Source organism: Lutra lutra, chromosome 14 (assembly GCF_902655055.1).
Source record: "Lutra lutra chromosome 14, mLutLut1.2, whole genome shotgun sequence".
NCBI classification, from domain to species: Eukaryota; Metazoa; Chordata; class Mammalia; order Carnivora; family Mustelidae; genus Lutra; species Lutra lutra.
In genome coordinates, this window is record NC_062291.1 from 77,220,768 (window position 1) to 77,247,632 (window position 26,865).

The 26,865-nt window shown below is 52.7% G+C and overlaps 1 protein-coding gene across 2 annotated transcripts in view; it reads left to right on the forward strand.

Annotated features, from left to right (window-relative positions):
* GRK5 (G protein-coupled receptor kinase 5) overlaps window positions 1-26,865 on the forward strand; it is a 216,882-nt gene that overhangs the window by 102,819 nt on the left and 87,198 nt on the right. The window contains exon 2 of one of the 2 annotated variants that reach the window (XM_047701331.1): window positions 275-370. The exons of the other annotated variant lie outside the window; for it this stretch is intronic. Coding sequence (XP_047557287.1) covers window positions 275-370 — 96 coding nt within the window. The remainder of the gene's footprint in view (window positions 1-274; window positions 371-26,865) is intronic. 2 annotated transcript variants of the gene reach the window in all.

The following is a 26,865-nucleotide window of genomic DNA, read 5'->3' on the forward strand; positions in this document are numbered from 1 at the left end:
TGGGCTCAGGCCTGGATGACTCGAGGGGCTCGTCTGCTCCTGATGGTTGAGGGGCCCAGGCCCGACTGTGCGGGGAGAACAGAGGCTTGATGCTGGCCCGGAAGGAGTATGTGTGCCTGCTGGGGCTTGGGGTGTGTCACTGACTTGACCTTGAGCTCCCTGGCTGTCTCCCAGCCCCCGAAGCTGGTAGACAGACTCGCTGGGATGGGAAACAGGCTCTGGAGCCTTGGACAAGACCAACATCAGCCCAACATCTTTTCCCCCATTTCTGCAGGGGGTGGAGGAAAGCGTAAGGGGAAAAGCAAGAAGTGGAAGGAAATCCTGAAGTTTCCTCACATTAGCCAGTGCGAAGACCTCCGAAGGACCATAGGTAAGCTGTCCTCCCGGGGAGGTGGGGGCGGGAAGGGGCTGGGAGGGAAGCAAGAAGCCCGTTGGGCAACAAACTGTTTATACGGTGAGTCAGATACCAGCCCGTCGATGCAGCAAAGTGATTCCGCATAGGAGCTGCAGGCTGACATCCTTGCTGATTGACGTAAAGAGGAAACTAACGGGGTACCTGGGTGGCTCAGCGTCCGACTCTGGATGCCGGCTCAGGTCGTGATCTCAGGGTTGTGGGATCGAGCCCCGAGCTGGGCTCTGCTCTAGTCATGGAACCTGCTTAGGATTCTTTCTCTCGCCCTCCCTTTCCCCTTCCCCCCACTACCCCGCCTTTAAAGAAAAAAAGAAAAGGAAACTAGCGTTCATTGAATATTTGGTATGTGCTGGGCAGGATTATCTCCCAGTTACCCTTGGAGGCAAGTACTGTTCACTCCATCTTCCAGATGGGGAAACTGAGGATCTGTAAGTGGCCCGAAGCTGCACAGCTCGTGGCAGGGTGGTGGAGGTGGGCCAGGCCTCGCACTGAGCGCCCCCTCACAGCCTCCTATCCTTCTTGCCCAGAGCTCGTGGACTCTGCCCTCACCAAGCAGGCTTTGGGAGCTGAGGGTGGGGTGAATTTCTGGGTTCCCTTTCCTCTTGCTGGGCATGCTGGTGCTCACGGAGCGGCCCCCTTTTCCGTGGGACAGCCCAGTCCTCTTTATTGGGCACCCACACAACGGAGGGGCCTTGTTTCTCATGGGGCCAACACAGCCAAACTCACCAAATGAGGACACGGGGCTCCCAGGGAGGGGGTGGACATGATGGGGCTCCTCCATACCAGTGGGGGCCCTGGCCCTTCTCCCCGTATGCTGTGTATGCGCCCCTTGACATATGAAGGCTTCTTTTTTTATTTTTTTTTTAAGATTTTATTTATTTATTTATTTATTTGACAGAGAGATCACAAGTAGACAGAGAGGCAGGCAGAGAGAGAGGGAAGCAGGCTCCCTGCCGAGCAGAGAGCCCGATGTGGGGCTCGATCCCAGGACCCTGGGATCATGACCTGAGCTGAAGGCAGAGGCTTCAACCCACTGAGCCACCCAGGCGCCCCGACATATGAAGGCTTCTTATCTGCTCCTGACCATTGGAGGTCATGGACATGTTAACTGCTTCTTATTATATGGACATCCATTGAGGACTGGACATAGGGTGGCCTTCTACAGAACTCTGTGGGCCTAGCTGCTCTTGGGACTTCTTCCTGGGGCTGTGAGTGGACTGCCCAGTGCCTGCCATGAAATGTGAGACCACTTGTGATCGCTTAGTTTTTCTGAATGGCTTTCCCAGGTAGCCTGGCCTCCTCCTACAGTTTTCTAGGCGGGGCAGGACTTAATGGTGTCCCATGCCTGCTCAGTCCTGGCCACTTGGCCCACCCTCCAGATTTTGCTGCTTTGCTGTGACAGCAGGTGACAACTGTTTGCTCTGTGTGCCCCACATGCCCACCTTGGAGCTCCCTTAATTAGTGTTTATGAAATGAGGGGAAGCCACCTGTACCCCGTGAAGGCAGATGTGAGCAGGTCAAAAGACGGAGAAATGTCCTCAAGATCCACCTTTCACCTTAACACCTCAGATCAGGTCCCCCACCGTGTTCTGGGGGCAAGTGGAGCCGGCCTAAGGGATCAGGTCAATGCATTTAGACAGACGTGGGTTCAGATCCCACCTGATGAGTCACTTAATCTTACTGACCCTCCATTTCCTCAGGTGAAAAAGTGATCATGAACCCAGTCCAGTGAGATCATGTGTAAATGGGGCTTCACTGGAACCTTCCCCAGGAGCCCAGGGCACCCCCCCTAGCACTTCAGCTTTCCTTCTGGAATGCCCAATAGCCACCACTCTGCTGGGCCCTTCCCATGTTGGGGTGTCATGGTCACTCTTGTTGTTGGGGATCCCTGAGGCAGGGTAAGAGAGAAGAAGGGCACATCTCCTGGGCCTGGGAGCATTTTACCAGGCTAAGCTCCAAGTGGCTTTCAGAGAGAAGGGAGGAAGAGCCTCTTTGGAGTCTGGCCATTATTTCCCTAGGGCCATTTTGTTCTTCATGCTAATTTAGACTTGGAGAGAATAGGGTCTAGGGGTCAGGACTTCAGTTGCCATGTTGTCATACACCCTTGGGGAGACAAGCCCTCTCTTGTCTGGGGTGAGCAAGTTCACTGGAGACCAGAATGCCTTTTCTGGGTGCTGAGCCCAGTTTTCCTCAACGGGCCCAGGGAATGGCTCCCACTCATGCTTACAGCCAAAGGATTGATGCAAGAGACCTTTCTGGGGTGCTAATTTGGAGGAGAGAACTTGAAATAGGAGAAAAGACCCCCTCCCTGAAGTGGGGAGCTGTGCAGAGAAGTGGGGTAATTGCGTGAGACCCAGCTTACTTGAGAGGGGCCTCACCCACAAAGCTTGTTCTTGGGAAGCCATTTGCTTCTCTGCCTTTGGGTCGACTGCCCACAGGTGGCCATCCCAGGAATGCCCTCGGGGCACAGAGGCCCAAGGACCACTTCCTCAGAGTGGTCAGACTTCGTCAGATTTAGCCTCCTGGCCAGAGTCTTTCAGAGCACACTGTCCTCTGCTGTGGGAGCACCCTGCTTCAGCTGTTGGTTGCTGTCTGCTCACCCCAAGTGTGAAAGGCTCTTCCAGAAGGATCTTTTCTTTTCTTTTTTTTTTTTTTTAAAGATTTTATTTATTTATTTGACAGAGAGAGATCACAAGTAGACGGAGAGGCAGGCAGAGAGAGAGAGAGAGAGGGAAGCAGGCTTCTTGCTGAGCAGAGAGCCCGACGTGGGACTCGATCCCAGGACCCTGAGATCATGACCTGAGCCGAAGGCAGCGGCTTAACCCACTGAGCCACCCAGGCGCCCCAGAAGGATCTTTTCAATTCGCCACCATATGGCCGGTGCCGGGAGGTGCACAGCAGAGGTTGGGGGGTGAATGAGCAAAAAAGGAAGGGGTGTGTGTAACACTGAATTTATGCAATGTTTCCAATAAAAGGAAGAGTATTGAAAGCCGTGTAAGGGCTTTCCCGTAACTGCCAGACAGGTTAAGGACATTGGAGTATTCTGCTATATTTGATTCATGTGTTTCTTAAAAATATAAAACATAGAGACGCCCGGGTGGCTCAGTCAGTTAAGCGTCTGCCTTCAGTTCAGGTTATTATGATCCCATGGTCCTGGGATGGAGCCCCAATTTGGTGTGTGTTGGGGGGGGGGGGTCCCTGCTCAGCAGGGAGTCTGCTTCTCCCTTTCCCTCTGTGTGCTCGCTCGCGCTCTCTCTCTTTCAATTAAATAAATCTTTAAAATATATGTATAAAGCATAACAATATGAAATGTAGGACTTCCGTTCCAGACACGATGGAGTAGATACACTGTCCCTTACCCTCCCACCAAGGACAGGCAAAAGCTCTGGACATTATATGTGAAACAAATAGAGGGAAATTATGAAAAGTGGAGAGATGAAGGCAGACTGGCTGGGGACCGGGGACTGCGAGGAATGACAGGCCAGCAAACTCCTGGGTTCTTCTTACCGCCTTCCGTATTGGAGGCTGGAGAAACTCCTGACCCAGAAATGCCAATGGGTACAAATAAAAACGAACCCCCTCCCAAGAAAAACAAAACCCAGCCTGTTCTTTCTAACCAGAGACCTGGGAAAGGGGCATGGGGCTGAACAGGCAGCGGTGGGTGCCGCTGGCCCCGGAGCAGTCACTCTTCCGCGCTGGTCCTCACCAGCGACACGGCTGCCTCGCTTTCCCGTTCAGCAGCTCGCTTAGCCTGGTTCCAAAGACCCGGTGTTTCCTCTCCACTCCTGACACCATTCTGATCCTTCGAGGTGAACCAGCCCTGTGCCTTCCAGCTCCCTCCTTCGAAAGCCAGACCCTCCACACCCTACACGGCATCCCTGTCCCCCAACGAGGCTCCCAGGCATTGCCCGAGAAGTGCCACAAATGTCCCTCAGCTCCCAGTTGGCCTGGCCCCGCTCTCGCTTCTGGTTTGGGGCATCTGGCAGCATAGGATTCAGCCCTCAGCTTGGCTCGGTCGGAGGACCCCACCCCACGGGCCCCATCCTTGCCTGTCCCCGTATGTCCATAAACAGGCCTCTTGGCAGGGCCCGCTCCCCAGGGAGGGTGGGAGAAACGTGCGTGCCGGCGTGTGCAAATGGATTCTTCTGTTCTCCTGGAGGGCATTGAAAAGACTCTGTGTGTGAGAGAGCAGCGCGAAGAGGGGCCCCGGGAAAACAGGAAGGGGGCTGTAAACGGCGGGGCTGCCGCTCGTGGCAGTGGGTTCCAGTGCTTGGGCCTCCCCGAGCAGTCATGGTCCATCCCCCTAGTGTTTGCCCGGCCTCCGCTGGGGTCCTGATGGAAGGCTTTTCTAAAATAAAAATCTCATTTCTTTGCTAGACCAATATACACACCGAACAGTGGCAAATGCCGCATTTATTTTTCTTGGGAACACATGAGCTCACTTTCAGAAGCTCTTTGGGAGGGTGCCCTGGCGGGGCCTTCGGGCCAAGGGACAGGGTTCCTTTGGGCCCAGAGGTGAGTGTGAAGTGGGGTGGTAGGCAGGCTCCTGGTCAGAGGCAAGAGCGTGAGGATCCAGGACGCTGCCCCCTCTCGACGGCCCCGGACAGTGGTCAGGGAAGGCTGTGCCTTCTGCCCTTGGCACTGCTCCGCACAACCACAGGCCCTGCAAGCCAGGGGGGCTTTTGAAGCACGGAAAGTATAGCCCATGAAACCCGTTGGAATGGCAGCTCTCGGTCCCGCCTGGAGTAAAAGTCAGACTCCCTACCATGGCTTGTGAGCACCTGGGCCATCGGGCGAAGCCTGGGGACCCCATCTTAGAGCCATGCTCTTTCTTGTCTACAACAAAACCCATGGGATTACAAGGGAAACCAATTCTCTTCAGATTCAGTCCTTAGATACTTTTCAAACTTACCATATTAGAATATGTGTCCTTCTTTGTTAAGACTTTAAATCATAATGGCCAGCCGCTGGCCTCACAGCTACTGTGACTTTGCACTTGTGATGAGCAGAAGTGCTGTCTCCAGAGGTCTGCAACAGTGGTGTTAGGGATGGACGAGCAGTTTCTGTCATCGTCCCTGGTGCCTCTAATGTCACTGTTGGTTGTTGTCATCGTTTGGGACTGGAGGAAGTGCTGGTTTTCAGGTAGAGGTTGGTAAAAAGAGAGATGACGTTTTTCTTCATCCAAACCCCTGTATTCCTATCCATGGGTTTCTTGGTGGTGACCTTTCCACCTTGCCCTACATGAATCGGCCATCACCTTTGTTTCCAGTCAATCCCTCCTGCCCCCTTCACGAGCCACACTGGTCACCTTTCTGGTCTCCAGGTGCCCCCCATGTGGTTCCAGCCTGGAGTCTTTGCACCTGCCCTTCCCTCCACCTGCTCTTCCCTACATTTTTCCAGGGAGCCGTTAGGTCTCAGCTCAGATAGAAGCCTTCACAATCAGCTTTTAGAAAGGAGCCCCACTCTCCCTCTCACATGGTGCAATTTCTTGATGTTCTTTGCCTGTAACTATATCTGAAATCAACTTTTGTTTAGTCGTTGACTTGTGTATTTTCTGTCTCCCCAATGAGACTGGGTGCCCCATGACAGTAGTGATTGGGTCTTTTCTGGTTCACCACCAGAGCAGTGCCCGGCACACAGTAGAGGCTCACTAAATATTGGGTGAATCAAGGAATGAATGAAGTGTGTGCAATATTGGAAATCGGGGCTCTTTTGAGAAGATGTGTGACATGTGCGTACCGTGCCCAAATTTCATCTATCCAGCGTTTTCCACTGAGAATACTAGAAGTCCAGATTTAGGAAGCACCCACTCTAGCACCCCTGCCCCAGCCCTTACTCTGTAGATGAGGAAATTTCATACACTTACGAGACCAGGCCATGGTCTCACATCTACTTGGCGGGGGAGGCCAGCCACTGTGGCCCAGGCCCCTGTCCCCTGAGGCTACAAATCATCATAGGGATGTGGGGTTTTCACAGAGTCCCAGTGTCAGAGAACTCAAAGCATCTTATGCAACCGCACACTTTAGATCTGAGTAAGTAGGCTCCAAGAGTAGAAGTGACCTGCCCAGGACAGTCCGGGCTCCCGGCCCTGAACTATGGCTTTCCACTCCCCAGCATCCGATCAACCCATAAACATCTTAGGCCTCAGCCTCCAGCCAGTATTCAAAGCAGAGAGAACCTTTTGGCACCCAGAGGGATAGACATTTCTGTTGGTCTTTTTCTGTCTTTATTTCAGGTCAGAATATTGCATGTTCTTTTTTTTTTTTTTTTCCAGCCAGTATTTACTGAGCAGTTATTACCTACCACCCACTGGGGAGCCAGACCTAGTTTGTCCTCTCCGGGAGCTCACTCACAGAGCTGATAACGATTTGGGAGACTTGCCTGATGGAGGACAGGATGCTGAGCTGGAGAACAGAGTTGAGAGTCTCTACCCATCAGGAACATGCCTGGAGGAGGTGGCCTCACTCTGAGCCTCCCAGGCATCTCTTAGTGAGGTTATGTCCTTTCTACCTTAAGATTTCCATGGCTGGCATAGTGAATGGATAGATAAAGTGGCTGTGGATGGACATTGTCCCCCTTACCCAGCCCGGAAACCAGCCCTGTGATTGTCAGCAATGACTGCTAAGACAGACAATCCTTGCCAGATAAATCTGCTTGCAATGTGAGCCGGGACATGAGTAGCTGACTTCAGACAGTCCCGGTGGACAGTAGACAGAGCACAGGAGGACGAAGAGTTCTCTAATGTCTGCTCTAAGCAACATCAAATAATGACATTATTAGTTAATAAGCTAATTGTTCTCCTAAGATAATTAGGGAGCCCAAATCAAAGAAGTTCTCAGAACATCCAAAACGGAGAAGGCTGGAATGTCATTGTGAAGATAAAAGATTGTTGAGGTCTGCAAATATTCCTCAGTGACGCAGAAAGTTCTGTTGGGCAAAAGTGTGGCATTTTTATTTATTTAGTTCAGGCTCGTTGCGTACTTTATTCTTTCATTAAAAAAAAAAGTATGAGGGGCTTGAGTGAAAGAGTTGATTATTCTACCGTTTGGCAGTATTTCTGGAGGAACTGTCCAAAAGCCATATAATAAATCAAGGCCCCCTCCCCACCCCCTGGCGGGACTGACGTCCACGAGGAGGCCATTCACAGAAAGTGGCTGCTGTGCTGCCCTGTGCTTTCACAGACGGATGGGGGACATTTGGTTTGCCTTGTGGGACATCCTCTTGCCAAAGCCTTAACTCTTTCCAGGAGCAGAAGCTCGAGGCTGTAGGGGGGTTCCTAGAAGAAAATTTAGATCCTTAACTTAAAAAACAAAACAAAACAAAACAAAACCAACAACACACCCCGCTAAGCCTTGTAATAGTATGACGATGGCCTCGGATTGCCTAGTGCTTGATTATTCACTCAACATTGCCCATGGTCTTGGACTAAGACACCAGCCTACAGATACGTGTGGAGGCCCTCCTGTGTGCTAGGCATTGTCGTAGGCACAAGAACTATACCATTGGCCACAGAAGCAGGGCGGCCTCGTCGAGGGACCTCCATCATTGACACTATGGTCAGTGGTGGCTCTGTCACCCCCAGTTGTGGGACACTAAGCACGTTGTTGAATTTCCCTGGGCTGCAGTTGTATTGTCTGGAAAATGGAAACACCGATCCCAATGCCGTAGAACTGTTGTTAGGGTCGGCAGAGTGCCCAGAACATGCAACTATTTCATTGTCATTGTCATCGTCATCCTCGTCACATGCTAGTGGTATGAGGGCAAAGGTGAGGACCCTTTGGGAAGGCTTCAGAATTTCCCAAAGAAGCAGAATTGACTACAAATGATGAATGGGGCTAGCTGTTTCTGTGCTGATATCACATGGGTCTAGTCCCCAGGGACCCCTGCCTTGGTGTCATCTGAATCCTACCTTTCCTTGAGCCGTTGCCTCCACACTCCTTTTCCTAGAGGCCCACCCTGATTCCTACAGCCCTCAACCACTCTTTCCTCGCCTTGGCCCCACTACACTCCTTGGGAAGTCATACCCTGCCCTGACCCCTGGCCTGCTGGGTCTCTTTGAAAGGACATGTGGATGTTCTGGAAGGTTCCACCTCAGAGTCCTAACGATGGTTACCCCAGGGGAAGGCATGGAGGTCAGAGAGGATGTCAGCTTTGTAAGGTGGTTTTTAAAAAGGAGAATGTATTGGTATGTTCTCTGTGTACTTAAAAGTTGAACAAATACTGAATCCCCCACCTGATTCCACAGTGGGGCATGGGGACAGTGACACCATTTCCTTCTTTCCTGTTGACTTTGTGTCCCCTAATGAGTCTGTGGGCTCTGGGAGGATGGGCAGAGCCTCCTCCTCTTCGCAGATCTGTAGGACTGTGGCGGAGGGGCTCCAGCTCTGTTCTGCTTGGGAGCCAGTGCGCAGAAAACACCCCGTAGCCTAGAGTCCAGCCTCCTCCTGGGTTGCTCAGCTCTGCCCTGTGACCCACAGTGGCCTCTTAGTCCAGTCTCCGGTGGTCGGCCTGCACACAGGTCCTCATGAGCGTTTTCTTTCTGCCTCTCCTGTGTGGAATGGGGTGCTTTGGGTCTCCACTCCACGGGGATGCAACAGGAACTTGTCCTTCCCTGCAAACAGCCTCCCCTTCTGTGCGCCCTTCCTCATAGTCAGCAGCTCCCCCTACCCTGCCCCAGGGACACGGAAGTGTCTGGAAAGGAATCTGGACTCCTGGGCTGGGTCCCACCCCACCTGAGGGCCTGCGTGACTCAGTCCCCTTCAGGTCTGCTGGCACGTGAGCTCTTGATTTCATCGTCAGGGAGACCAAGTCTTTCTGCAGACGTCATTCCTGTCCTTGGGGTGATAAGGGCTCGTCACATCTGTCGTTCTGCCACTTACTATGCTCTGATAAGGCACAGCATCTGCTCGTCCTTGGAGGGCAAGATAAATTTAGATGTGGCGGATTTAGAACATCAGGTGACCTGTTTGCAGCTGTAGCTCTCAGGAGGGAGAGGGTAGCCTGGCTTGTCTGCCCACTGCGTTCCTGGTATTAGCCTCTCCACCAAGGCCAGCCGCCTCTTGAAGGCAAGGGGTCAGGTCTCCTGTGTCCAGCACAAGCTTGGGTGCATGTGAGAGGTTCAGTGATCCTAGCTGGTGGGTTTCAAGTTTGGTGAGGCTTAGACTAGGGTACCGATCAAGGGTTTACAGACAATCTGGGATTGTTCTCAAAAGCTGTTCTGCTGGGCTTGGGGGGGAGGTGGGTACGATCCAGAGCAGGGTTCTAACTGGTCAGGCTTTCTTTTTACGTCTTGTGTTTGAGCCTCTTTGTAAGATTTTATTCCAGGGCTAAAACCAAGTTCAAAGCCCACTGCTCTAGGCCAGGCCTTCCATTTTCCAGATAAGGAAACTGAGTCCTGGATAGAGAAGAGATTTGCCAAGTTCTCCCTGTGACCTGACTCCATGGCAGGCTTTCCCTTGCTGTCTTGGTTTGCTTTTGTTGCCATAACCAAGTGCCACAGACTGGGTGGTTTAAACAACAGATGGGCCGTCTCCTAGTTCTGGAGGCTGGGTCTGGGATCTGGGAGAAGCCTCTCTCCTAGCTTCTGGTGGTTGCTGGCAATCTTTGGCTTTCCTTGGTTTGTAGAGGTGTCGCTTTGATCTCTGCTTTCACCCTCCTGTGGCCTTCTCTGTGTATGTGTTTGCGTGTCCATGTTTCCCCTTTTTATAAGGACACCAGTCACTCTGGCTTACGGCCCACCCTAATGACCTCATTTTAACTCGATTACCTCTATAAAGACCCTATTCCCAAATAAGGTCACATTCTGAAGTACAAGAGGTTAGGAATCTTTTCTGGGGAATACAACTCAGCCCCTAAAACCCACATTCTTACATGGTCTGTGGAGATCAAGTTCAAGGGGCCAGAGGACCCCAGTTCCCACCGGGTCTGAGTGTAGACCCTCCTCTCCCTGGCCAAGCCCACCCAGGTCGACCGCTCCCCCACAGGCCACAGGACTGTCTAGGGAGGATCAACAGCTTTCGGAACCATGGATGTGGCACTTTTTAATTCCCTCTATTCTTGTTGCTGTTATTGTTCAAGTCATCCTAACTGGTAAATTACTTTGCTTAAAAACACACAGAAAATTTTAAGGAAAGGTCACCCATAATTTTACCACTCAGCCAGCTGTAGTCACAGCCAGCACTTTCATGTAATTCCTTCTAGCATTTTCCGCATGCACATACACACTACAGGTTTTTTTTTTTCTTACCTTTTTTCCTAATGTAATTTCAAAAATATTTTCCCACATCATTAACATTCTCCATAAATGTGATTTATGTTTTTCCATTTGATGCCCATTTATTGAGCGTCAGGCACTGGGGATACATTTGTAAGCAAAACACAGAAATTCCTGTCCTTGTGGGCTGCCCTCCTCTGGGGGAGTGGGTACACTAGTGGACAATGGGGAACTGGCCTGTTGCCCTCCAGCCGGCACTGGTCCAGACCCCCACTGTATCCCTCCCGGTGGCTTTATTTATTTCTCGTGGGCAGAGGCTTCCTTTAAGCTATCTAGAAAATAAGCCCTTGCCCCTCAGCATAGCATAAACCTGATTTTTAAAGGCTTCATATTGATTTTATATATATAGACATATCTACACATGTACATATAGATCCAGAGAGAGAGTGAGAGCTAATTGTTTCTGTTTTCTCTAGTTTTTCCCACTCCCAGTTGGCGTTCAGATTAACATCTTTGTATTTCATTGTGGCATTTTGATCTCTGGCTCAGAGGTGAGAAAGCCCACACTGTCTTTTCAAAGGCCAGACACATGAGCGAAACCCAAGCAGTGAGTCTAGTGGCCTCTCCGCCTCCTTTGCTTTCTCTGGAATGTTCCATTTGCATTCTGCTCTTGCATCTGCAGATGCCATTAACCTGAAATGTGCCTGCGATAGACAAAGCACATGAGGTCTGTGGAGCACCCGCGGCCCCACTTGCCAGCCCTGAGTGATGGCAGTCACAGGCCTGAGAAGGGCTTTTCTGTCTGTTTTAAGGCCCGTCGCCGAAAATGGGAAAAACAAGCTAGTTTATACAGCAACGGGGACCTCACACCGGCTCAAGAGGCCAGCTGACCCGCAGCCGCCTGAGCAGGACAGCGTTCTGCCCCATAAAGAGACACTAGGACAACACTTTTAATGGTCTCTGCCCAGACTCTATTTACAGAATTTATTTCCCGGGCTCCGTCTGTTCAGCAACACCTTGGCAGAACGTCCCCCGGCGTCCGTCTCAGTGCCTTAAACACCCCTTGTTCGGGGCACCTTGGAGCTAGCACCCAAGAGAGGGAGAAGAAAAAAATGCGGGTGGAAGGATATTTGGGGCCAGGATAAACGTTTAAATTTAAAAAAAAAAATTAAAATAACCAAAGAACAACAACAAAAAATTTATCCCTTCAAGAGCTCCTGTGGGCCTGGGTTGCTGCCGGCCACTAGCTGTGGCCCTTTCCAGCCCGTGTCAGAGAGCAACATGCAAAATTGAGAAGCATTTGGAGCACCGTTGGCGGGTGTTTCTGTGCTCCACGGTTGTGCTGTCCTTATATCATCTTTAAAAATTGTTTTTAGAATTATCTTTTTAAAATTATTTTTATTTTTATTTTTTTAAAGATTTTACTTATTTATTTGACAGAGAGAGAGAGATCACAAGCAGGCAGAGAGGCAGGCAGAGAGAGAGAGGGGAAGCAGGCTCCCCGCGGAGCAGAGAGCCTGAAGCGGGGCTCGATCCCAGGACCCTGAGACCAGACCCAAGCCAAAGGCAGAGGCTCAACCCACTGAGCCCCCAGGCGCCCCATTCCTTACCAAGTAAAATATATCCATTGATAAAACTGCCAAAATGTAATCTAAAAAGTGGAAAATGAAAATTGCCAGTAAGTTAACCGCCGAGAACATTTTGGTCTGCGGCCCTGTCACGGTCTGTTCTGCTTATGGAGAGAGAGTTGTCCCCCCTGTCATTTGTCTCCCTGCCCCGAAGCCAGACATCTTTTATAAAGTTGACATAGCCAGCTATAGGATCCCCGCGGGACTGGGAGGCAGAAGACTGAGGTGCTCAGGCCGCCCCCACTGGATTCTGTGGCCTCGATTTGCTCATCTCTGAAACGGGGGCGCAGCAATTCTGTGGCCTCGATTTGCTCATCTCTGAAACGGGGGCGCAGCAATTCTGTGGCCTCGATTTGCTCATCTCTGAAACGGGGCGCAGCAATTCTGTGGCCTCGATTTGCTCATCTCTGAAACGGGGCGCAGCAATTCTGTGGCCTCGATTTGCTCATCTCTGAAACGGGGCGCAGCAATTCTGTGGCCTCCATTTGCTCATCTCTGAAACGGGGGCGCAGCAATTCTGTGGCCTCGATTTGCTCATCTCTGAAACGGGGCGCAGCAATTCTGTGGCCTCCATTTGCTCATCTCTGAAACGGGGCGCAGCAATTCTGTGGCCTCGATTTGCTCATCTCTGAAACGGGGGCGCAGCAATTCTGTGGCCTCGATTTGCTCATCTCTGAAACGGGGCGCAGCAATTCTGTGGCCTCCATTTGCTCATCTCTGAAACGGGGCGCAGCAATTCTGTGGCCTCGATTTGCTCATCTCTGAAACGGGGGCGCAGCAATTCTGTGGCCTCGATTTGCTCATCTCTGAAACGGGGCGCAGCAATTCTGTGGCCTCCATTTGCTCATCTCTGAAACGGGGCGCAGCAATTCTGTGGCCTCGATTTGCTCATCTCTGAAACGGGGGCGCAGCAATTCTGTGGCCTCGATTTGCTCATCTCTGAAACGGGGGCACAGCAATTCTGTGGCCTCGATTTGCTCATCTCTGAAACGGGGCGCAGCAATTCTGTGGCCTCGATTTGCTCATCTCTGAAACGGGGGCGCAGCAATTCTGTGGCCTCCATTTGCTCATCTCTGAAACGGGGCGCAGCAATTCTGTGGCCTCCATTTGCTCATCTCTGAAACGGGGCGCAGCAATTCTGTGGCCTCGATTTGCTCATCTCTGAAACGGGGGCGCAGCAATTCTGTGGCCTCGATTTGCTCATCTCTGAAACGGGGGCGCAGCAATTCTGTGGCCTCGATTTGCTCATCTCTGAAACGGGGCGCAGCAATTCTGTGGCCTCGATTTGCTCATCTCTGAAACGGGGGCGCAGCAATTCTGTGGCCTCGATCTGCTCATCTCTGAAACGGGGGCGCAGCAATTCTGTGGCCTCGATCTGCTCATCTCTGAAACGGGGCGCAGCAATTCTGTGGCCTCGATTTGCTCATCTCTGAAACGGGGCGCAGCAATTCTGTGGCCTCGATCTGCTCATCTCTGAAACGGGGGCGCAGCAATTCTGTGGCCTCGATCTGCTCATCTCTGAAACGGGGGTGCAGCAATTCTGTGGCCTCGATCTGCTCATCTCTGAAACGGGGCGCAGCAATTCTGTGGCCTCGATTTGCTCATCTCTGAAACGGGGGCGCAGCAATTCTGTGGCCTCGATTTGCTCATCTCTGAAACGGGGGCGCAGCAATTCTGTGGCCTCGATTTGCTCATCTCTGAAACGGGGGCGCAGCAATTCTGTGGCCTCGATCTGCTCATCTCTGAAACGGGGCGCAGCAATTCTGTGGCCTCGATTTGCTCATCTCTGAAACGGGGGCGCAGCAATTCTGTGGCCTCGATTTGCTCATCTCTGAAACGGGGCGCAGCAATTCTGTGGCCTCCATTTGCTCATCTCTGAAACGGGGCCGCAGCACTTCTGTGGCCTCGATTTGCTCATCTCTGAAACGGGGCGCAGCAATTCTGTGGCCTCGATTTGCTCATCTCTGAAACGGGGCGCAGCAATTCTGTGGCCTCCGATTTGCTCATCTCTGAAACGGGGCGCAGCAATTCTGTGGCCTCGATTTGCTCATCTCTGAAACGGGCGCAGCAATTCTGTGGCCTCGATTTGCTCATCTCTGAAACGGGGCGCAGCAATTCTGTGGCCTCGATTTGCTCATCTCTGAAACGGGGCGCAGCAATTCTGTGGCCTCGATTTGCTCATCTCTGAAACGGGGCGCAGCAATTCTGTGGCCTCGATTTGCTCATCTCTGAAACGGGGCGCAGCAATTCTGTGGCCTCGATTTGCTCATCTCTGAAACGGGGGCGCAGCAATTCTGTGGCCTCGATTTGCTCATCTCTGAAACGGGGCGCAGCAATTCTGTGGCCTCGATTTGCTCATCTCTGAAACGGGGCGCAGCAATTCTGTGGCCTCGATTTGCTCATCTCTGAAACGGGGCGCAGCAATTCTGTGGCCTCGATTTGCTCATCTCTGAAACGGGGCGCAGCAATTCTGTGGCCTCGATTTGCTCATCTCTGAAACGGGGCGCAGCAATTCTGTGGCCTCGATTTGCTCATCTCTGAAACGGGGGCGCAGCAATTCTTACCTTAGTGGATGATCTGGGGGCCCCAGGAGTTCCTGGTGGGAAACACTTTGTAAAGTGCTCAACGCTCTGTGGCTGGCGCTTTTCAGTGAGGTCAGGTGACCCTTCAGGAAGACAAAGGGCTAAAGTAATTTTCCTGGCGCCCTGAAGAACCGCGATCCGTTCTTCTAAAGCCGCCCCTGTATCTGGTCTTGGTGAAAATCACTGCCTTCCCTCCTACTGCCCAGAGACCTGGGAGCCTCCCGTTTCCTGCCTGCCCTCCCCTGCCCAGCGCACGTGGCCAATCCCTTTCCAAGTCCCAGCAACTCTGCATTCTTACTATCTCTGGAGTTGGCTCCTCTCTCACTACCCCTACTGCTACCCTCACCCTGGGCACCTTCCTCTCCTGCCAGAACTCCCGTGTCTCCCCTGCCCTCAACTCCATCCAGGCTCACCTGTGTCCAACCAGGCTCCATAGAACAGCCAGGAAGTTCTTTCTAGAATGTCCATCTGATCGTGCCGCCACCTGCTGCAGTGGCTTTCTGTTGCGGTCAAGATGGAGCCCAAAGGTCTTATTCAAGCTGACCACGCCCTGCCTTACCTGCCCTTGCTCACTGCTCCAGCTTCCACCCCTCCTACCTGTCCCCCTACCCAGCCACTCCTTCACATTTCCTCCCTTCTCCACGCCTTTCCCAAACGCGCTTCCCTAATTCTGCCTGGTAATCCACTCAACCATGCAGGTTACTTCCTCCGGAAGCCTTCTCTGCTGACCTCCCCAGGCCTGGCTTCAGTCCTTACCCTTGCAACAGTCTGATGACTGACCTCCATCATCCACTGCCATTTCCAGCCCCCAACACCAGTGTATCTGTACCAGGCCCTTTTACAATCTTAATTTTCTTTCATTGCTCAGATGTTTTTGTTCTCCTCTGGGGATGGAATACAAAAAATCTTAATCTTCCCAAGTCCTAGAATGATTGTTGATAGGTCTTTTTTTTCTCTCTCTGAGTCCTTTTAAACAGGCCCTGTCCTCTCCCCTGCTGTGCCCTGGCAGACATGAGGGGGAGGCACAGGAGAGGTGAGAGGGGGTTCATGACTCCAGCCACCATGCTGGCCCCTCCGGCTGCCAGAGCCTGACTGGCCAGGCGGAGATGGGCCCAGAAGTGCTGCTCCAGGACTCTGGCTGAGCCCAGCTTGGGGCAGAGCAGGGCACAGAGATGGCTTTGCCAAAAGACTCCCTCATCAGGCCTTGGAGTGCGGGGGGCTGTAGGCACTGTGCTAATGCCTCAGGGACAAAGCTACTGAAGGACTAACCCAGCTCAGTTAAGTTGGGGTGGGGACAACAGTGAAGCGCGTGAGCTCTGGTGTCAGAGGGAGCTGGGTTTGGACCAGCCTCTATTCCTTACTGATTGTGACTTTGGACAAATGCTTTATCTTCTCAGCCCTCAGTCTCCTTACCTGCAAAATGGGAATAGGACAGTCGGAAGGATCAAATGAGGAATTGCATGGGGAGGGTCCTGCTGAGGGCCTGGCACGCAGTGAGCCCTCCAGCGTGGCTAATGCTTCGTCACTGCTGTTCGTCATCGTCCCTGTCAGCAAGAGTCCTGCTCAGTTCAGAGCTCTGTTTCTTGGTTTCCCTGTGAGTGGCGGTTGCCAGGTCCTGCTGGGTTTAAGTTTATCTGTTCATTCATTCGTTCATTCATTCTGTTATATGCGTGCTCTGTGCCAGGGATCTGGGGAGCTGCCAGGTGGTGGAGAACTGCTCTCAGGAGTGGCTCCTGGCAACACGGGCTGGGCCACATTTATTGCTTTATGTAACCTGGATATGACCCTTTTCCCCTTAGTCCCACTTCTATCCCTCAAGGCTCTATTTATTAACTCCCTACAGATTTAGAAGATCAGGATGGGACCCCCTCCCCGCAACAAAGGCCATGTGACCTGTCCCTCTGCCTCTGGGCAGGAGGGACTGTAATGAACTCAGACACGTGCGGTGATAGTCCCAACCATGAACCCCTGTTCAGCCTTCACTCCAGGCAAGGCCCCCCAGGGGCCCCCAAGGATGTAAGGATAGTTCTGTCCCTTCAGGAGCTGTCCCTAGTTGGGAAGACAGGGCAGAAAGCACACACATGATGCTGGGTGACAGCCATGTGAAAGTGGGCAGCTGTCACATGTTCTTCCTCAGTACCAAGGGCCCAGAGGTGGGGTAGGGAAGGGAAACAGAGGCATCTGTGCAGGATGGAAAGGTTCAGGTGAGCAGGTGGGAGAAAAAGTCCGCAGTGAAGCATCATACAACCAGCAAGCATTTCCTAGGCACTTACTGTGGCTGGGAACTGGACTCTTGGCTTTACAGACACACACTCATTGAATCGTTATAAAACCCTATGGGCTGGTGGCCACTTCCTCCACCCTCTACTCTATGGATGGAGATGCAGAGACTCAGAGAGATTTGTAAGTTGCTCACACTTACAGAGCTCTGGAAGCAGCAGAGTCCAGATTCAGACCTGGGCCTGTGGATTTCCACCATGGTTGCCATGCCTTCCGCATGAAGGTAGGACAACACGGGGCATGTTTGGGAAGTGATGTGCACAGTGCTTTGATGGGCTTTGTGCAGCAAAGTCATGAGGGACGAGGTCCAGGGGAGGCTGGCTCAGAACCAAGACACCTTCTGTGCCTCTGGCCCAAAAGGTTAGGTCTTTGTGCCACAGGTACTTGGGAGCCACTGAATGTTCCTCTGAGAGCCCCCGTAGCAGTCCTCAGGGTGAGAACAGAGAGCAAAGGGAAGCCATGGACAGACAGAGAAGGCTGGGCTTTGGGAATGATAGGTAAGTCATTCATTTCTCCAGATACTTACCATTTCCTGTGTGCCAGGAAGAAATGAGACAGTGTTTCTCAAGGACCCAGCCCGGGACCTGGAATGTGCCATAAAGGGCCTCCACTCCCGATGACGCTGTGCCCTAGGAGGCAGGGGCTGCTGGAGCTTCTGTCACCTGCGGCGTCAGGCTGTGAGCAGGTTTCTCTTTGTGACACTGGGTCATGGGATGCCTTTCACACCGCCCATGGGGTCTCTGAGTTGACAGCTGTTCCTGCTGCCCACCTGTCTCTTCCCTCCCCTCTTTTCGGGGGTGGTTTCTCACACCCCTGCTGTCTGTCCTCTCTACCTCTACCCTCCTCGGGGCCTTTCTGAAGGCGGCAGATGGGCATGAATGTCACACTGGCTGTCTCTGAGAGACCACCTCAGGTGTCACCCAGGTGGAGCTTGCCGGCCTGGGCTACCTGAGGGTCAGGACACGAGTGTGGAGCGCAGAGGGAGCTCTCCACCCTGACTATCCCCTGGCTGTCTCCTCTGGCCAGCCAGCCATGAGACTTAGTCTCTTCAGGCTTTTTCTACCCTCTGTCCCCATTTGGCTTTAACATGAAAGGAATCATTCTCAGCCATACTCGCCTGTTGCTGTGTTAACTTCTCACCCATTCCCAATCTGTACCCCTCCTGGATAAAGGGATAAAGTCCCACAGTGGCTTTATCAGCCTCGCCAGGTGGAAACCTCAGAGTTCCTATGCCCACTTGGTTGGGTCATCGCCCTCTTCTCCAACCCACTGGCTTGACACTCATCACCCTGCTTGGACTGATGCAGTAGCCTCTTCGTTGGTCCACTATTGATGGCTGGTTTCTTCTTACTTCTTGCCCATCCAATCTAGCCTTCTTGTTTGTTGTTCTTAGCACTTAGACGCTTCTTGACTTTTCTAAAGACATCAAAGTTGAGACTTCTAGCAGATATAAACGGCCTATCCACTGCCCATAGGACAGAGTCCAAACCACACAGCCCTAAGGCGGGGCCTCTTATCAAGTCTGTCCTCTGCCCCTCTGAAATTGGTCTCTGACTTGCTGTATAAAGCCGCCCAGAGTGGTCCTCTCCCCATAACCCTCCACCCCTGGAAACCTCTGGGCTTCTCGTGGTCTTGAGTAAACCTCTACGAGCATGGTAGTTTTCAGCACAGTGCCAAATCCTTGCTCTTTATTTCGGAGCTGTGCAAATTTGGACACTTTGCTTCACCTCTCTGAGCTACAGACATAGAACAAAAATGATAGTAATAGCTGTCACTGGTCAGGTTCTTATTATGTGCCAGACACTTTGCCTCTTTGTACCTACCCCATAACCCTAACAGAGAGTCACTGTCTTTAGGCTTATTTGGCATATAAGGAAATGAGGGTTTGTGGCAGTAAAGCCCCTTGCCTGAGGTCCCACAACACAAAGAGGCAGAGCCAGACTCAGATCTGTCTGAACCTGGTCCTTGCCTATAGATATGGGGATCATGTCACTCACTTCTCAGGGTTGCTGGAGAGTTTAAATCGCAATGGTGCACTTAGAAGCACCTGCCCAGGGCCAAGCCCCTAGGGCCTTGGCAAACAGCTTTTCTTCCTGCTTCTGGTCTTTGCTCAGGCCTCATTCTCTGTCCTCCTCCCTATCTGGCCAGGTCCTACCCCTGCCTGAAACAACCACCCACCCCCTTCACCCAGGCCCTAGAATATTCCAACGTGCCACCACCAGACCCCGGCTACAGGGAACAGCAGTAGGCCTTGGGTGTCTGACTGCTTACCTAGAGGGTGTGTGACACCGTTTTAAGCCCTGCCTCTCCACTAGGGCCCAGTCCTCTGTGGGAGCTGGGAAGGGGTCCCCAGAACCAGCCAGTGAGTGAAGGAATCCATGAGTGGGGAAGGGAGGAGTGAGTGATGAGAGGCCATTGTCATGGCGGGCCCCGAGTAGTGGTCCCTCTGGAGCCATGCAGCTGGACCCGGAGCTGCTCACCCCCCAGCCTGGCAGCCCTGTCCTCGCACCTCCATGATCTGCAGTTTGGGGCCTTTTCTTCTGTTATTTCCTGACCTTGACCTCCTGGCTCAGAGTTATCATCTCCTGGGACAGGAAGGAATAACCCCCTGGGGCTGGCTTTATGGAGGGTGACCAGTCTCCTGCTGCCACTGGTGTCCTGCTTGTGGGACCTGATTCTGAGCCTTGGCCTGGTGGTCCTGACTGCTCCACTCCGGGAGTGGCCTTGAGTCCCTGTGGGGTGCGTGGGCTGCAGCGACAAGGCTGTGGCATGTCAGCTAGATGGCTGATGCGTGGGCCCTGTGGGGGTTCCTTGCTGCCCACCTGATCCCTGGGCCCTGGTAGGGGACAGGGGGCCTGATGGAACCCGTTCACCAGAAATCCACATAGAATGAGCTAGCCTTGGGACGCCTGGGTGGCTCAGTTGGTTAAGCAGCTGCCTTCGGCTCAGGTCATGATCCCAGCGTCCTGGGATCAAGTCCCACATCGGGCTCCTTGATCAGCAGGGAGCCTGCTTCTCCCTCTGCCTCTGCCTGCCACTCTGTCTGCCTGTGCTCGCTCGCTCTCCCTCTCTCTCTCTGACAAATAAAAAAAAAAAAAAAAAAAAAAAAAAAGAATGAGCTAGCCTTGCCTGTTCTCTGTGCCCCTCTGAGGACAGAGCTGGCCGGGCCTTCTCTCAGGCTTGCACAGGGGGTTTGGGTTAGAATCTTTCACCCAGGACTAGAAGGAAATTGGACTGAGGTACAGTCTATGGGACTCATTCTCCCCACTTTGGCATCAAGGGGGCAGTCATGATCTCTGGGAGCCATTTCATTTCGTTGATGGCCTAGTCCAGAGGGCTGAGGTAGCTGCCTCCTGGCTTACCTGAGCAGAGCCTGTTTGTGGGCTCTCTGTTGCTGTCCAGCCTTCTGGAAGAGTCTGCAGGGCTTCCCTCCTGTTGATAGGACCCAGTCTGGCATGTGTGACCCCCTTCTGTATTATGTGCATGTGCGTGCATGCGTGTGTGTGTGTGTGTGTGTGTGATGGTCTGTCACCAGATGAAGTATCCTGAAGGTAGGCTCCCAGATATCTTGGAGCCCTCCCACCTCGACGGGTATCAAGGGAAAGAAATGACTCGAACCTGGTGACGCTGACCTGGCAAGAGAAGGCAGTGGTTAGAGTGTGGAGTCTCCCAGGCCAGAAGCTAGACCTTCCAAATTCTTCACAGGCCCTGATTATCAGTCACGCTACCTCTCTCAGGCTCAGAGAGAAGGGACTTGTCAGGGCCCCCGGGTGCTGAGTGGGAGAGCCTAACCCTACAGTCCAAAGAGGCCTTGTGTGTGCAGGAGGAGGACGAGCTGCCTCTGCTTCTGCCTCCTGCTGAGTGGGACCCAAGGGGTGTAAGGCCTTTCTAGCGGGGTGGAGAGTCTCCCCAGGAGCAGCTTTGACCTCTGCCATGTTGCTTTGCAGCAGGAAGTGAGCTCACCCCTCCCAGTCGCCACTGAGCTCACATGTCTGTCCTGGTGGCTCCTTTCTGGTGGGGGTGCCAGGCCTGGTGCTGGGGATCTGAGTTCTGGTCCAGTTTCCCTGCTAACAAGTTAAAAGTTTTCTGTAACATTAGAGCTGCAAGGCCTCCGCTCTGTGCTAGCCCCACTCCCTCACTTGGCCAGTGGGGAATCTGAGACCCTGTGAAGGGACGGACAGAGTAGGCTGGGGCTGAGGATGGCAGGAAACAAGGAGGGACCAGGTCTGTTGGCTTCGTGGCCAGGCCCCGTGGACCCAGAGGCACCCTGGCTGAGGAGCCTGGAGGGCCCCAGCAGTGGCATCTCAGTGCCTGGGGGGTTGGGTTGGAGTTGGGAGAACGCCTGGGCCTGTAGCAGGAAGGGACGTGGTGCTGGTGCCTGATATCCTGATATCCTCACACCGTGCCTTCGATGTAACCGCTGGGCAGGTAGGCACGGCCACACGCTCTGGTGGGAGCAGCCTCCGATTTAGAGAAGGCCTTTCTCGTGGCTCTGAACCTAGGGGGCAGGGACAGCTTGGCAAGTGGAGACAGCAGCCTCACTTGCCTCTGTGAGCGCAGCCCGGAAATGCCCAGTGTCTCTGTCTGTCCCTTGTCCCATCCCCTTCCAGCATCCACCGTCCCTGCTCTGGTCGGGAGGGCAGAGTGATGCCCCACCAGTGTGCCCTTCGCTCACCCGCCAGACTTTGCCTGCCCACCTGCACGGACAGGGGCTGAATTTCAGTTCTTCCCCAACATGTGGCCAAAGCCTGCACACAGTAGGTACTTGTTGTCTGTCTGTTTCCCAAGTCGTCCTGAAGCCTGGCTGTCATTTATCCCCACCACCAACCACCTACCTGCCCCTCTCTTTGGTCAAACTACTGGGAAGCCCACAGGCAGGTTTCAGGCTGAAAGCATAGCTCTCCCTCCTCAGATGTCCTAGAGGGAGCTCCTTCTAGTCTCCCTTCCCGCTTCACTACGTACTTCCTGTTCTTTGTCTTTCATGGAATAATTGAAATGTGCTTTTATTGGGAAAGGCTGTGGATCCTTTGGGGACGTAAGCAAGCAATCACTAAATCCGTACATTAGAAGTGAGAAAGTGAAAAAGCTTCCTGCGCCCCCTGGGAAGCAGGTGTGTCTGAGTTCTGTTCCTCCTGTCCGCAGAGTGGGCCAACTGGCGGCCACCCCGCTGGCCTCCAGGAATGCGGGAGAGGAAGGTGTTGTGAGCAGCCAGTGTGCTGAGCGGCGCCAGGCCGGGGTCCCCCCCAGGGCTCTGCAAGGTGGGGTGACTCAGGCAGGAAGGTAGAAAGCGCCTCCATGGATTTGGCTGGGGGACAACCAGCCCGGAGGGGGCCTGAGCTTGCCCGGCTGGGCACTGCCCCATGGTGGAGAAGCTGGCCGAGCGCTTGGCTAGACAGACATCGGAAGGTGCCCCAGAGGGGAATCAGACGCCATCAGTTAGAGCCCTGGTGGCAGGCCAAGTACGTTTGTTGCTTTGCTGTGCTTCTCCCTTCCTGGTAAAGAGATGCCATGACTGAGCATGCACAGTGAGCCAAAACGGCAACATTGTCCAAAAAAGGAGATGGTTCAATTGAGGGGTATAAATAGGCGTGAGTGTGTGTGTGTGTGTGTGTTGGGGGCGGAATGGTGGGCGGGGGCGGGGGGGGTGGGAAGATGACAGGGCGGCTCTGCTCACGCCCTTGGCCACCACAGGAGGGCTGCTCTTGAAGTCCTGGCCACCAGCAGGAGACAGATTTGTTGAGATGTTGGCAAGAGATGAGAGGTGAGCAATCCCACACCGTCCTCCACTCTCCTCCCCCTGCCCCCTGCCCTGCACCATCAAAAGAGAGAATTTAAGAGAATGAGCTCTAGGCGGAAAGGTTAAACACAGTCCGTTTGCCGAGTTCAGAGAGGAGCTCTTGCTGGAAGGACACGAGGAGGGAGCTGACCGGCTGGGCTAGCAGCGGGCCGAGGCTGGTCCTCTCTGGGCTTCAGCATGACAAAGCTGTAGACAAAACAAGGACGGCAGCTACAGGCAGGGGCACGGCTCTGGGAGGTGGGCTGAGGGTGTGCTATGTCAGATCGTATTTCCAATGGTTCTGGAAGGAAAGAAGTGTCTTTAAAACCAGACTAGGCTCCTTCTTGCACTTCTGCTTAACTTGCTCAACGGCCTTGGGCAAATCTATCACCTTCACGAAGCAGTTCCTCACCTGGACCCTGGTCTAAATCAGTAACACCTCCTGGGGTCTCCATGAACGTCCACTCAGACTCCTCTCAGGACCTCTGGCACGCAGGGTCGGCCCCCGCCAGAGCCCGAGATGGTTATCAGCAGCGTGTGTGGGCTCTCTCTCTCCTCAGTTCTGCTGACAGCCTTTCTGGGGTCTTCGGCCATCAGCCAGTCATTTCCCCAGTTAGGTCTGAATGGTGAGAGCTGGCGCTCCCTCCTGGGACTGATTCAGCTGCCAGCTCCTCTTATGCCTCTGAGTTCCAGGGTGTCCCGTGACCCTCAAAACCACCACCTGCCTGTGGGGCTCGCTCGGGCCACATGCCACTGGCTGTTGGCTCTGAGTGCACCTGTCTCACTCCCCGTGGAGGCTGGAGGCTGCTGTGAGCTTGCAAAGCTCTCTTCACACTCCCTGAGCGCACGTCATCACCCAGCAGTCCTGCGGGAAGTGGTATTTTCGTTCTCATCTTACAGATCGGGCTTCTAGAACTTGCCCAAGTCACCTATTTACAGGCAAAGCCTAGACGTGCCTGCTTAATGGCTGCCTCTTGGACTTGACGCATGGTTGTGACCCCCCCCCCCACATCCTCTCACCTGGGATGGGGTGAGGACACAGTGCCAATGGGGCTGGAGGGTCAAGCTCATTCCTTCTGGACGCACTTCCTGCCAAGCAGGGATCCTCCAGCTCCAGAACCTTCTGCATGTAGATCTCTGGCCCCCTGGTCTCAAGCAGCCGGCTGCCTACACCTGTCTCATTTTTTTTTTTTTCAGTCTGCCATTTGGCCATGGAAGGTTGAGGTGGTAGGAGAGGTGAGTTACCTTCCAGTCCGAATTGACATGAATTTGCCAAATAAAACATTTTACATATGCCCAAAACATTTTGCTTGGTTACTTCTTAACAGGCCAAGTGCACTATTTTCCATCAAAACATTTCCATCATTAAAAAAGTATCTCTGGGGGCGCCTGGGTGGCTCAGTGGGTTAGGCCGCTGCCTTCGGCTCAGGTCATGATCCCAGGTCCTGGGTTCAAGCCCCGCATCGGGCTTTCTGCTCAGCGGGGAGCCTGCTTCCTCTTCTCTCTCTGCCTGCCTCTCTGCCTGCTTATGATTTCTCTCTGTCAAATAAATAAAATCTTCAAAAAAAAAAAAAAAAGTTTCTCTGACCCAGAACCTGGGTCCCGCTGCATCCTTGTCACAGCTCACATTTTATTTGGGGTACAGTGTTTCCAGAATGTCACCGCCTCTTGCTTTGCATAAGGACTGAATTCCCTGATGGAAATATTTTGCAAGAATGTCTTCAGCTGTTGAGGTGGTGCAGAACTCCTTCAGAAGGTCTTCTTTGTCCAGCTCAGAGAAGGACCCCTTTTCTGTGAAGTCTGTGCCACGTTTTCACTGTCCTGTCCAGGTCTCTCCAGGGTGCCATGAGAGGGATCAAATCCCATTACAGCAAAAGCCATTTCAGGTTCATGGAAATGTTTGTGGAAACAATTGCAGACTCCTTTGCTGACAGCCACTTCTTACGTGTAATTTTTTTATGGAACATGCACCCGGCACAGCGGAAGAATTTGGACAAGGCTCAGAATATGCTAGAATGGAATTTGGCTGTGCCCTCTGTCCAGGTCTCTGATATGGCTACTCGAGAATGTTCTCCTGCTCATGAGGCAGATACTCAATTGGCTTCATTGATGTCCCAGATGCTGGGTTAATCAGAGACAACCCAGGCCCCATCTTCAAGGAGCCTGGTAGATGGGATCAGAAGGTGTATGTGCATTTCTTTTCTTTAGAGAATCAGAACGCTATTAGGAAGGGGGACAGGCATGCCTCTTCACATGTGTGATGATTGCATGTAGCACACTGAACTGTGGTTATGCATTTTTTTAATGTTTTTAATGTATATCCTAAAAAAATAAACGGTAACCACAGCAATAATTTCCCCACAGGTGGGAGGGAGAGTCAGTTAACACCCAGGTTAAAGAAAAATATCAAGTAAATACTATCACGGTGGCAACTATTGCCATTGATAGATTATGGCGACAAAATTCGTGGTTCATGAAAGGCTGATGGTCATGTTTGTCCTGTGATGATGGAATGCCAGGGGCTTGGCCTCTGTTGTCCTCCAAACCTCAGGAAACTCTGGTAGTGTTATCATCCCAACTGACAGCCGATGAAACTAGGTCTGAACGAGGTGAAATGATTTGCCAAAAGCTGCGTGACTAGTAAATGGAAGAACTTGGATTTGTACCCCGATCTGTCTGACTCCTGGTAATAAATTCTTAACTGTGCCATGGCTTAACACAGCCATATGGCTGTGCCATATGATAAAGTTCTGCAGTTCTTTTAGATAAAGAAGTGATCGTTTCCTCCCTAGGGTGGGAGGAGGGTGGCCTCGACTGGGGTAGGATGTAGCAAAGGAAGTTTTGGTGATAAGACAGAGTATCCCATGGATTAGATACTCATGATAGTTGGCTGGATAGTTTGAACCCCATATTTTTTTTCTCACATAAATGAAGTCTTGAAGTAAGCTGTGGGTTGGCTGTTCTGTGTCATCAAGGACCCAGGCTCCTTCTATCTCTCTGTGCCACCCAATACCTCATGGCCTAAAATAGCTGTTGCAGCTCCAGCTATCACATTCGTATTCCAGGCAGTTAAAAAAAAAAGAATAGAAGGAAAAGAATAAATGTATGATTCTCTCAATGCAAGAAAGGGCTTTAAGGAGCTTTCTGGAAGCTGAACCTAAGAGCTTATCTTCATCTCATTGGCCAGCTCTGGTTATGAGGGAGGCTGCCTCCTGTTACCTGGGCATATGTGAGTGGAGGACAAAAGTCCTGTCTTCAAGGTGCTTCCAGTAGAGTAAGCTGCCTCCAGTTTGAGGCGCTGGAGGAGATAGCAGCTGGATGGAGAAGAAAAAGCCACTTCCAAACTAGAACTTGCTTCTGGAGTGGACCCCATGAGCTTGGATTGGATTGTTTTGGGGCTGTTTTGGATTGTTCAGTACGTTTATTTGGTGTTTAATTGGAGTGCAGAGTTGCAGCGATCAGGCTGCCCGAGGTGGCCCCCGCCTGCCATCCCATCAGCCCCTCCGGAAATACAAGAACCACTCCTGAGTACAAACTAGTTCAGCTCCCCAGCCTTCCGCCCTGCGGTGCAGTCAGGACTGGAGCCACAGAGCCGGCTTTTCCCTGCAGCCCAGAACTGAATCCTGGGCTGTGATTTACAGCCCAGAGTGGTGCTCACAAGCCCCAAGGTGAGCGTGGGGTGTTCCATGCAGCTCTCGGGCAAGTGTGAGACCTGGAAACCGTGGCCCGCCTGGCACCGTCCTCCTGCCTCTTTGCCTGCCTGCAGGCCCTGGGGCTGAGTTGGCTTTTTCCCTTCTCAGCTCGCGGGAGTGCAGGCTGGCTGGTTGCCAGGAATATAGGGTTTGGAGAGCTCTTTAAAAATCACTGATGCTCTTGTGAGTTGCCGGAGTTGTTCTGGGACTTGTTCATAGGTCAATCCTTGTTCATGGGAAGCCTTCTCTGCTGGGCTTTGGGTTCTGGAATGTTCTGTTTTC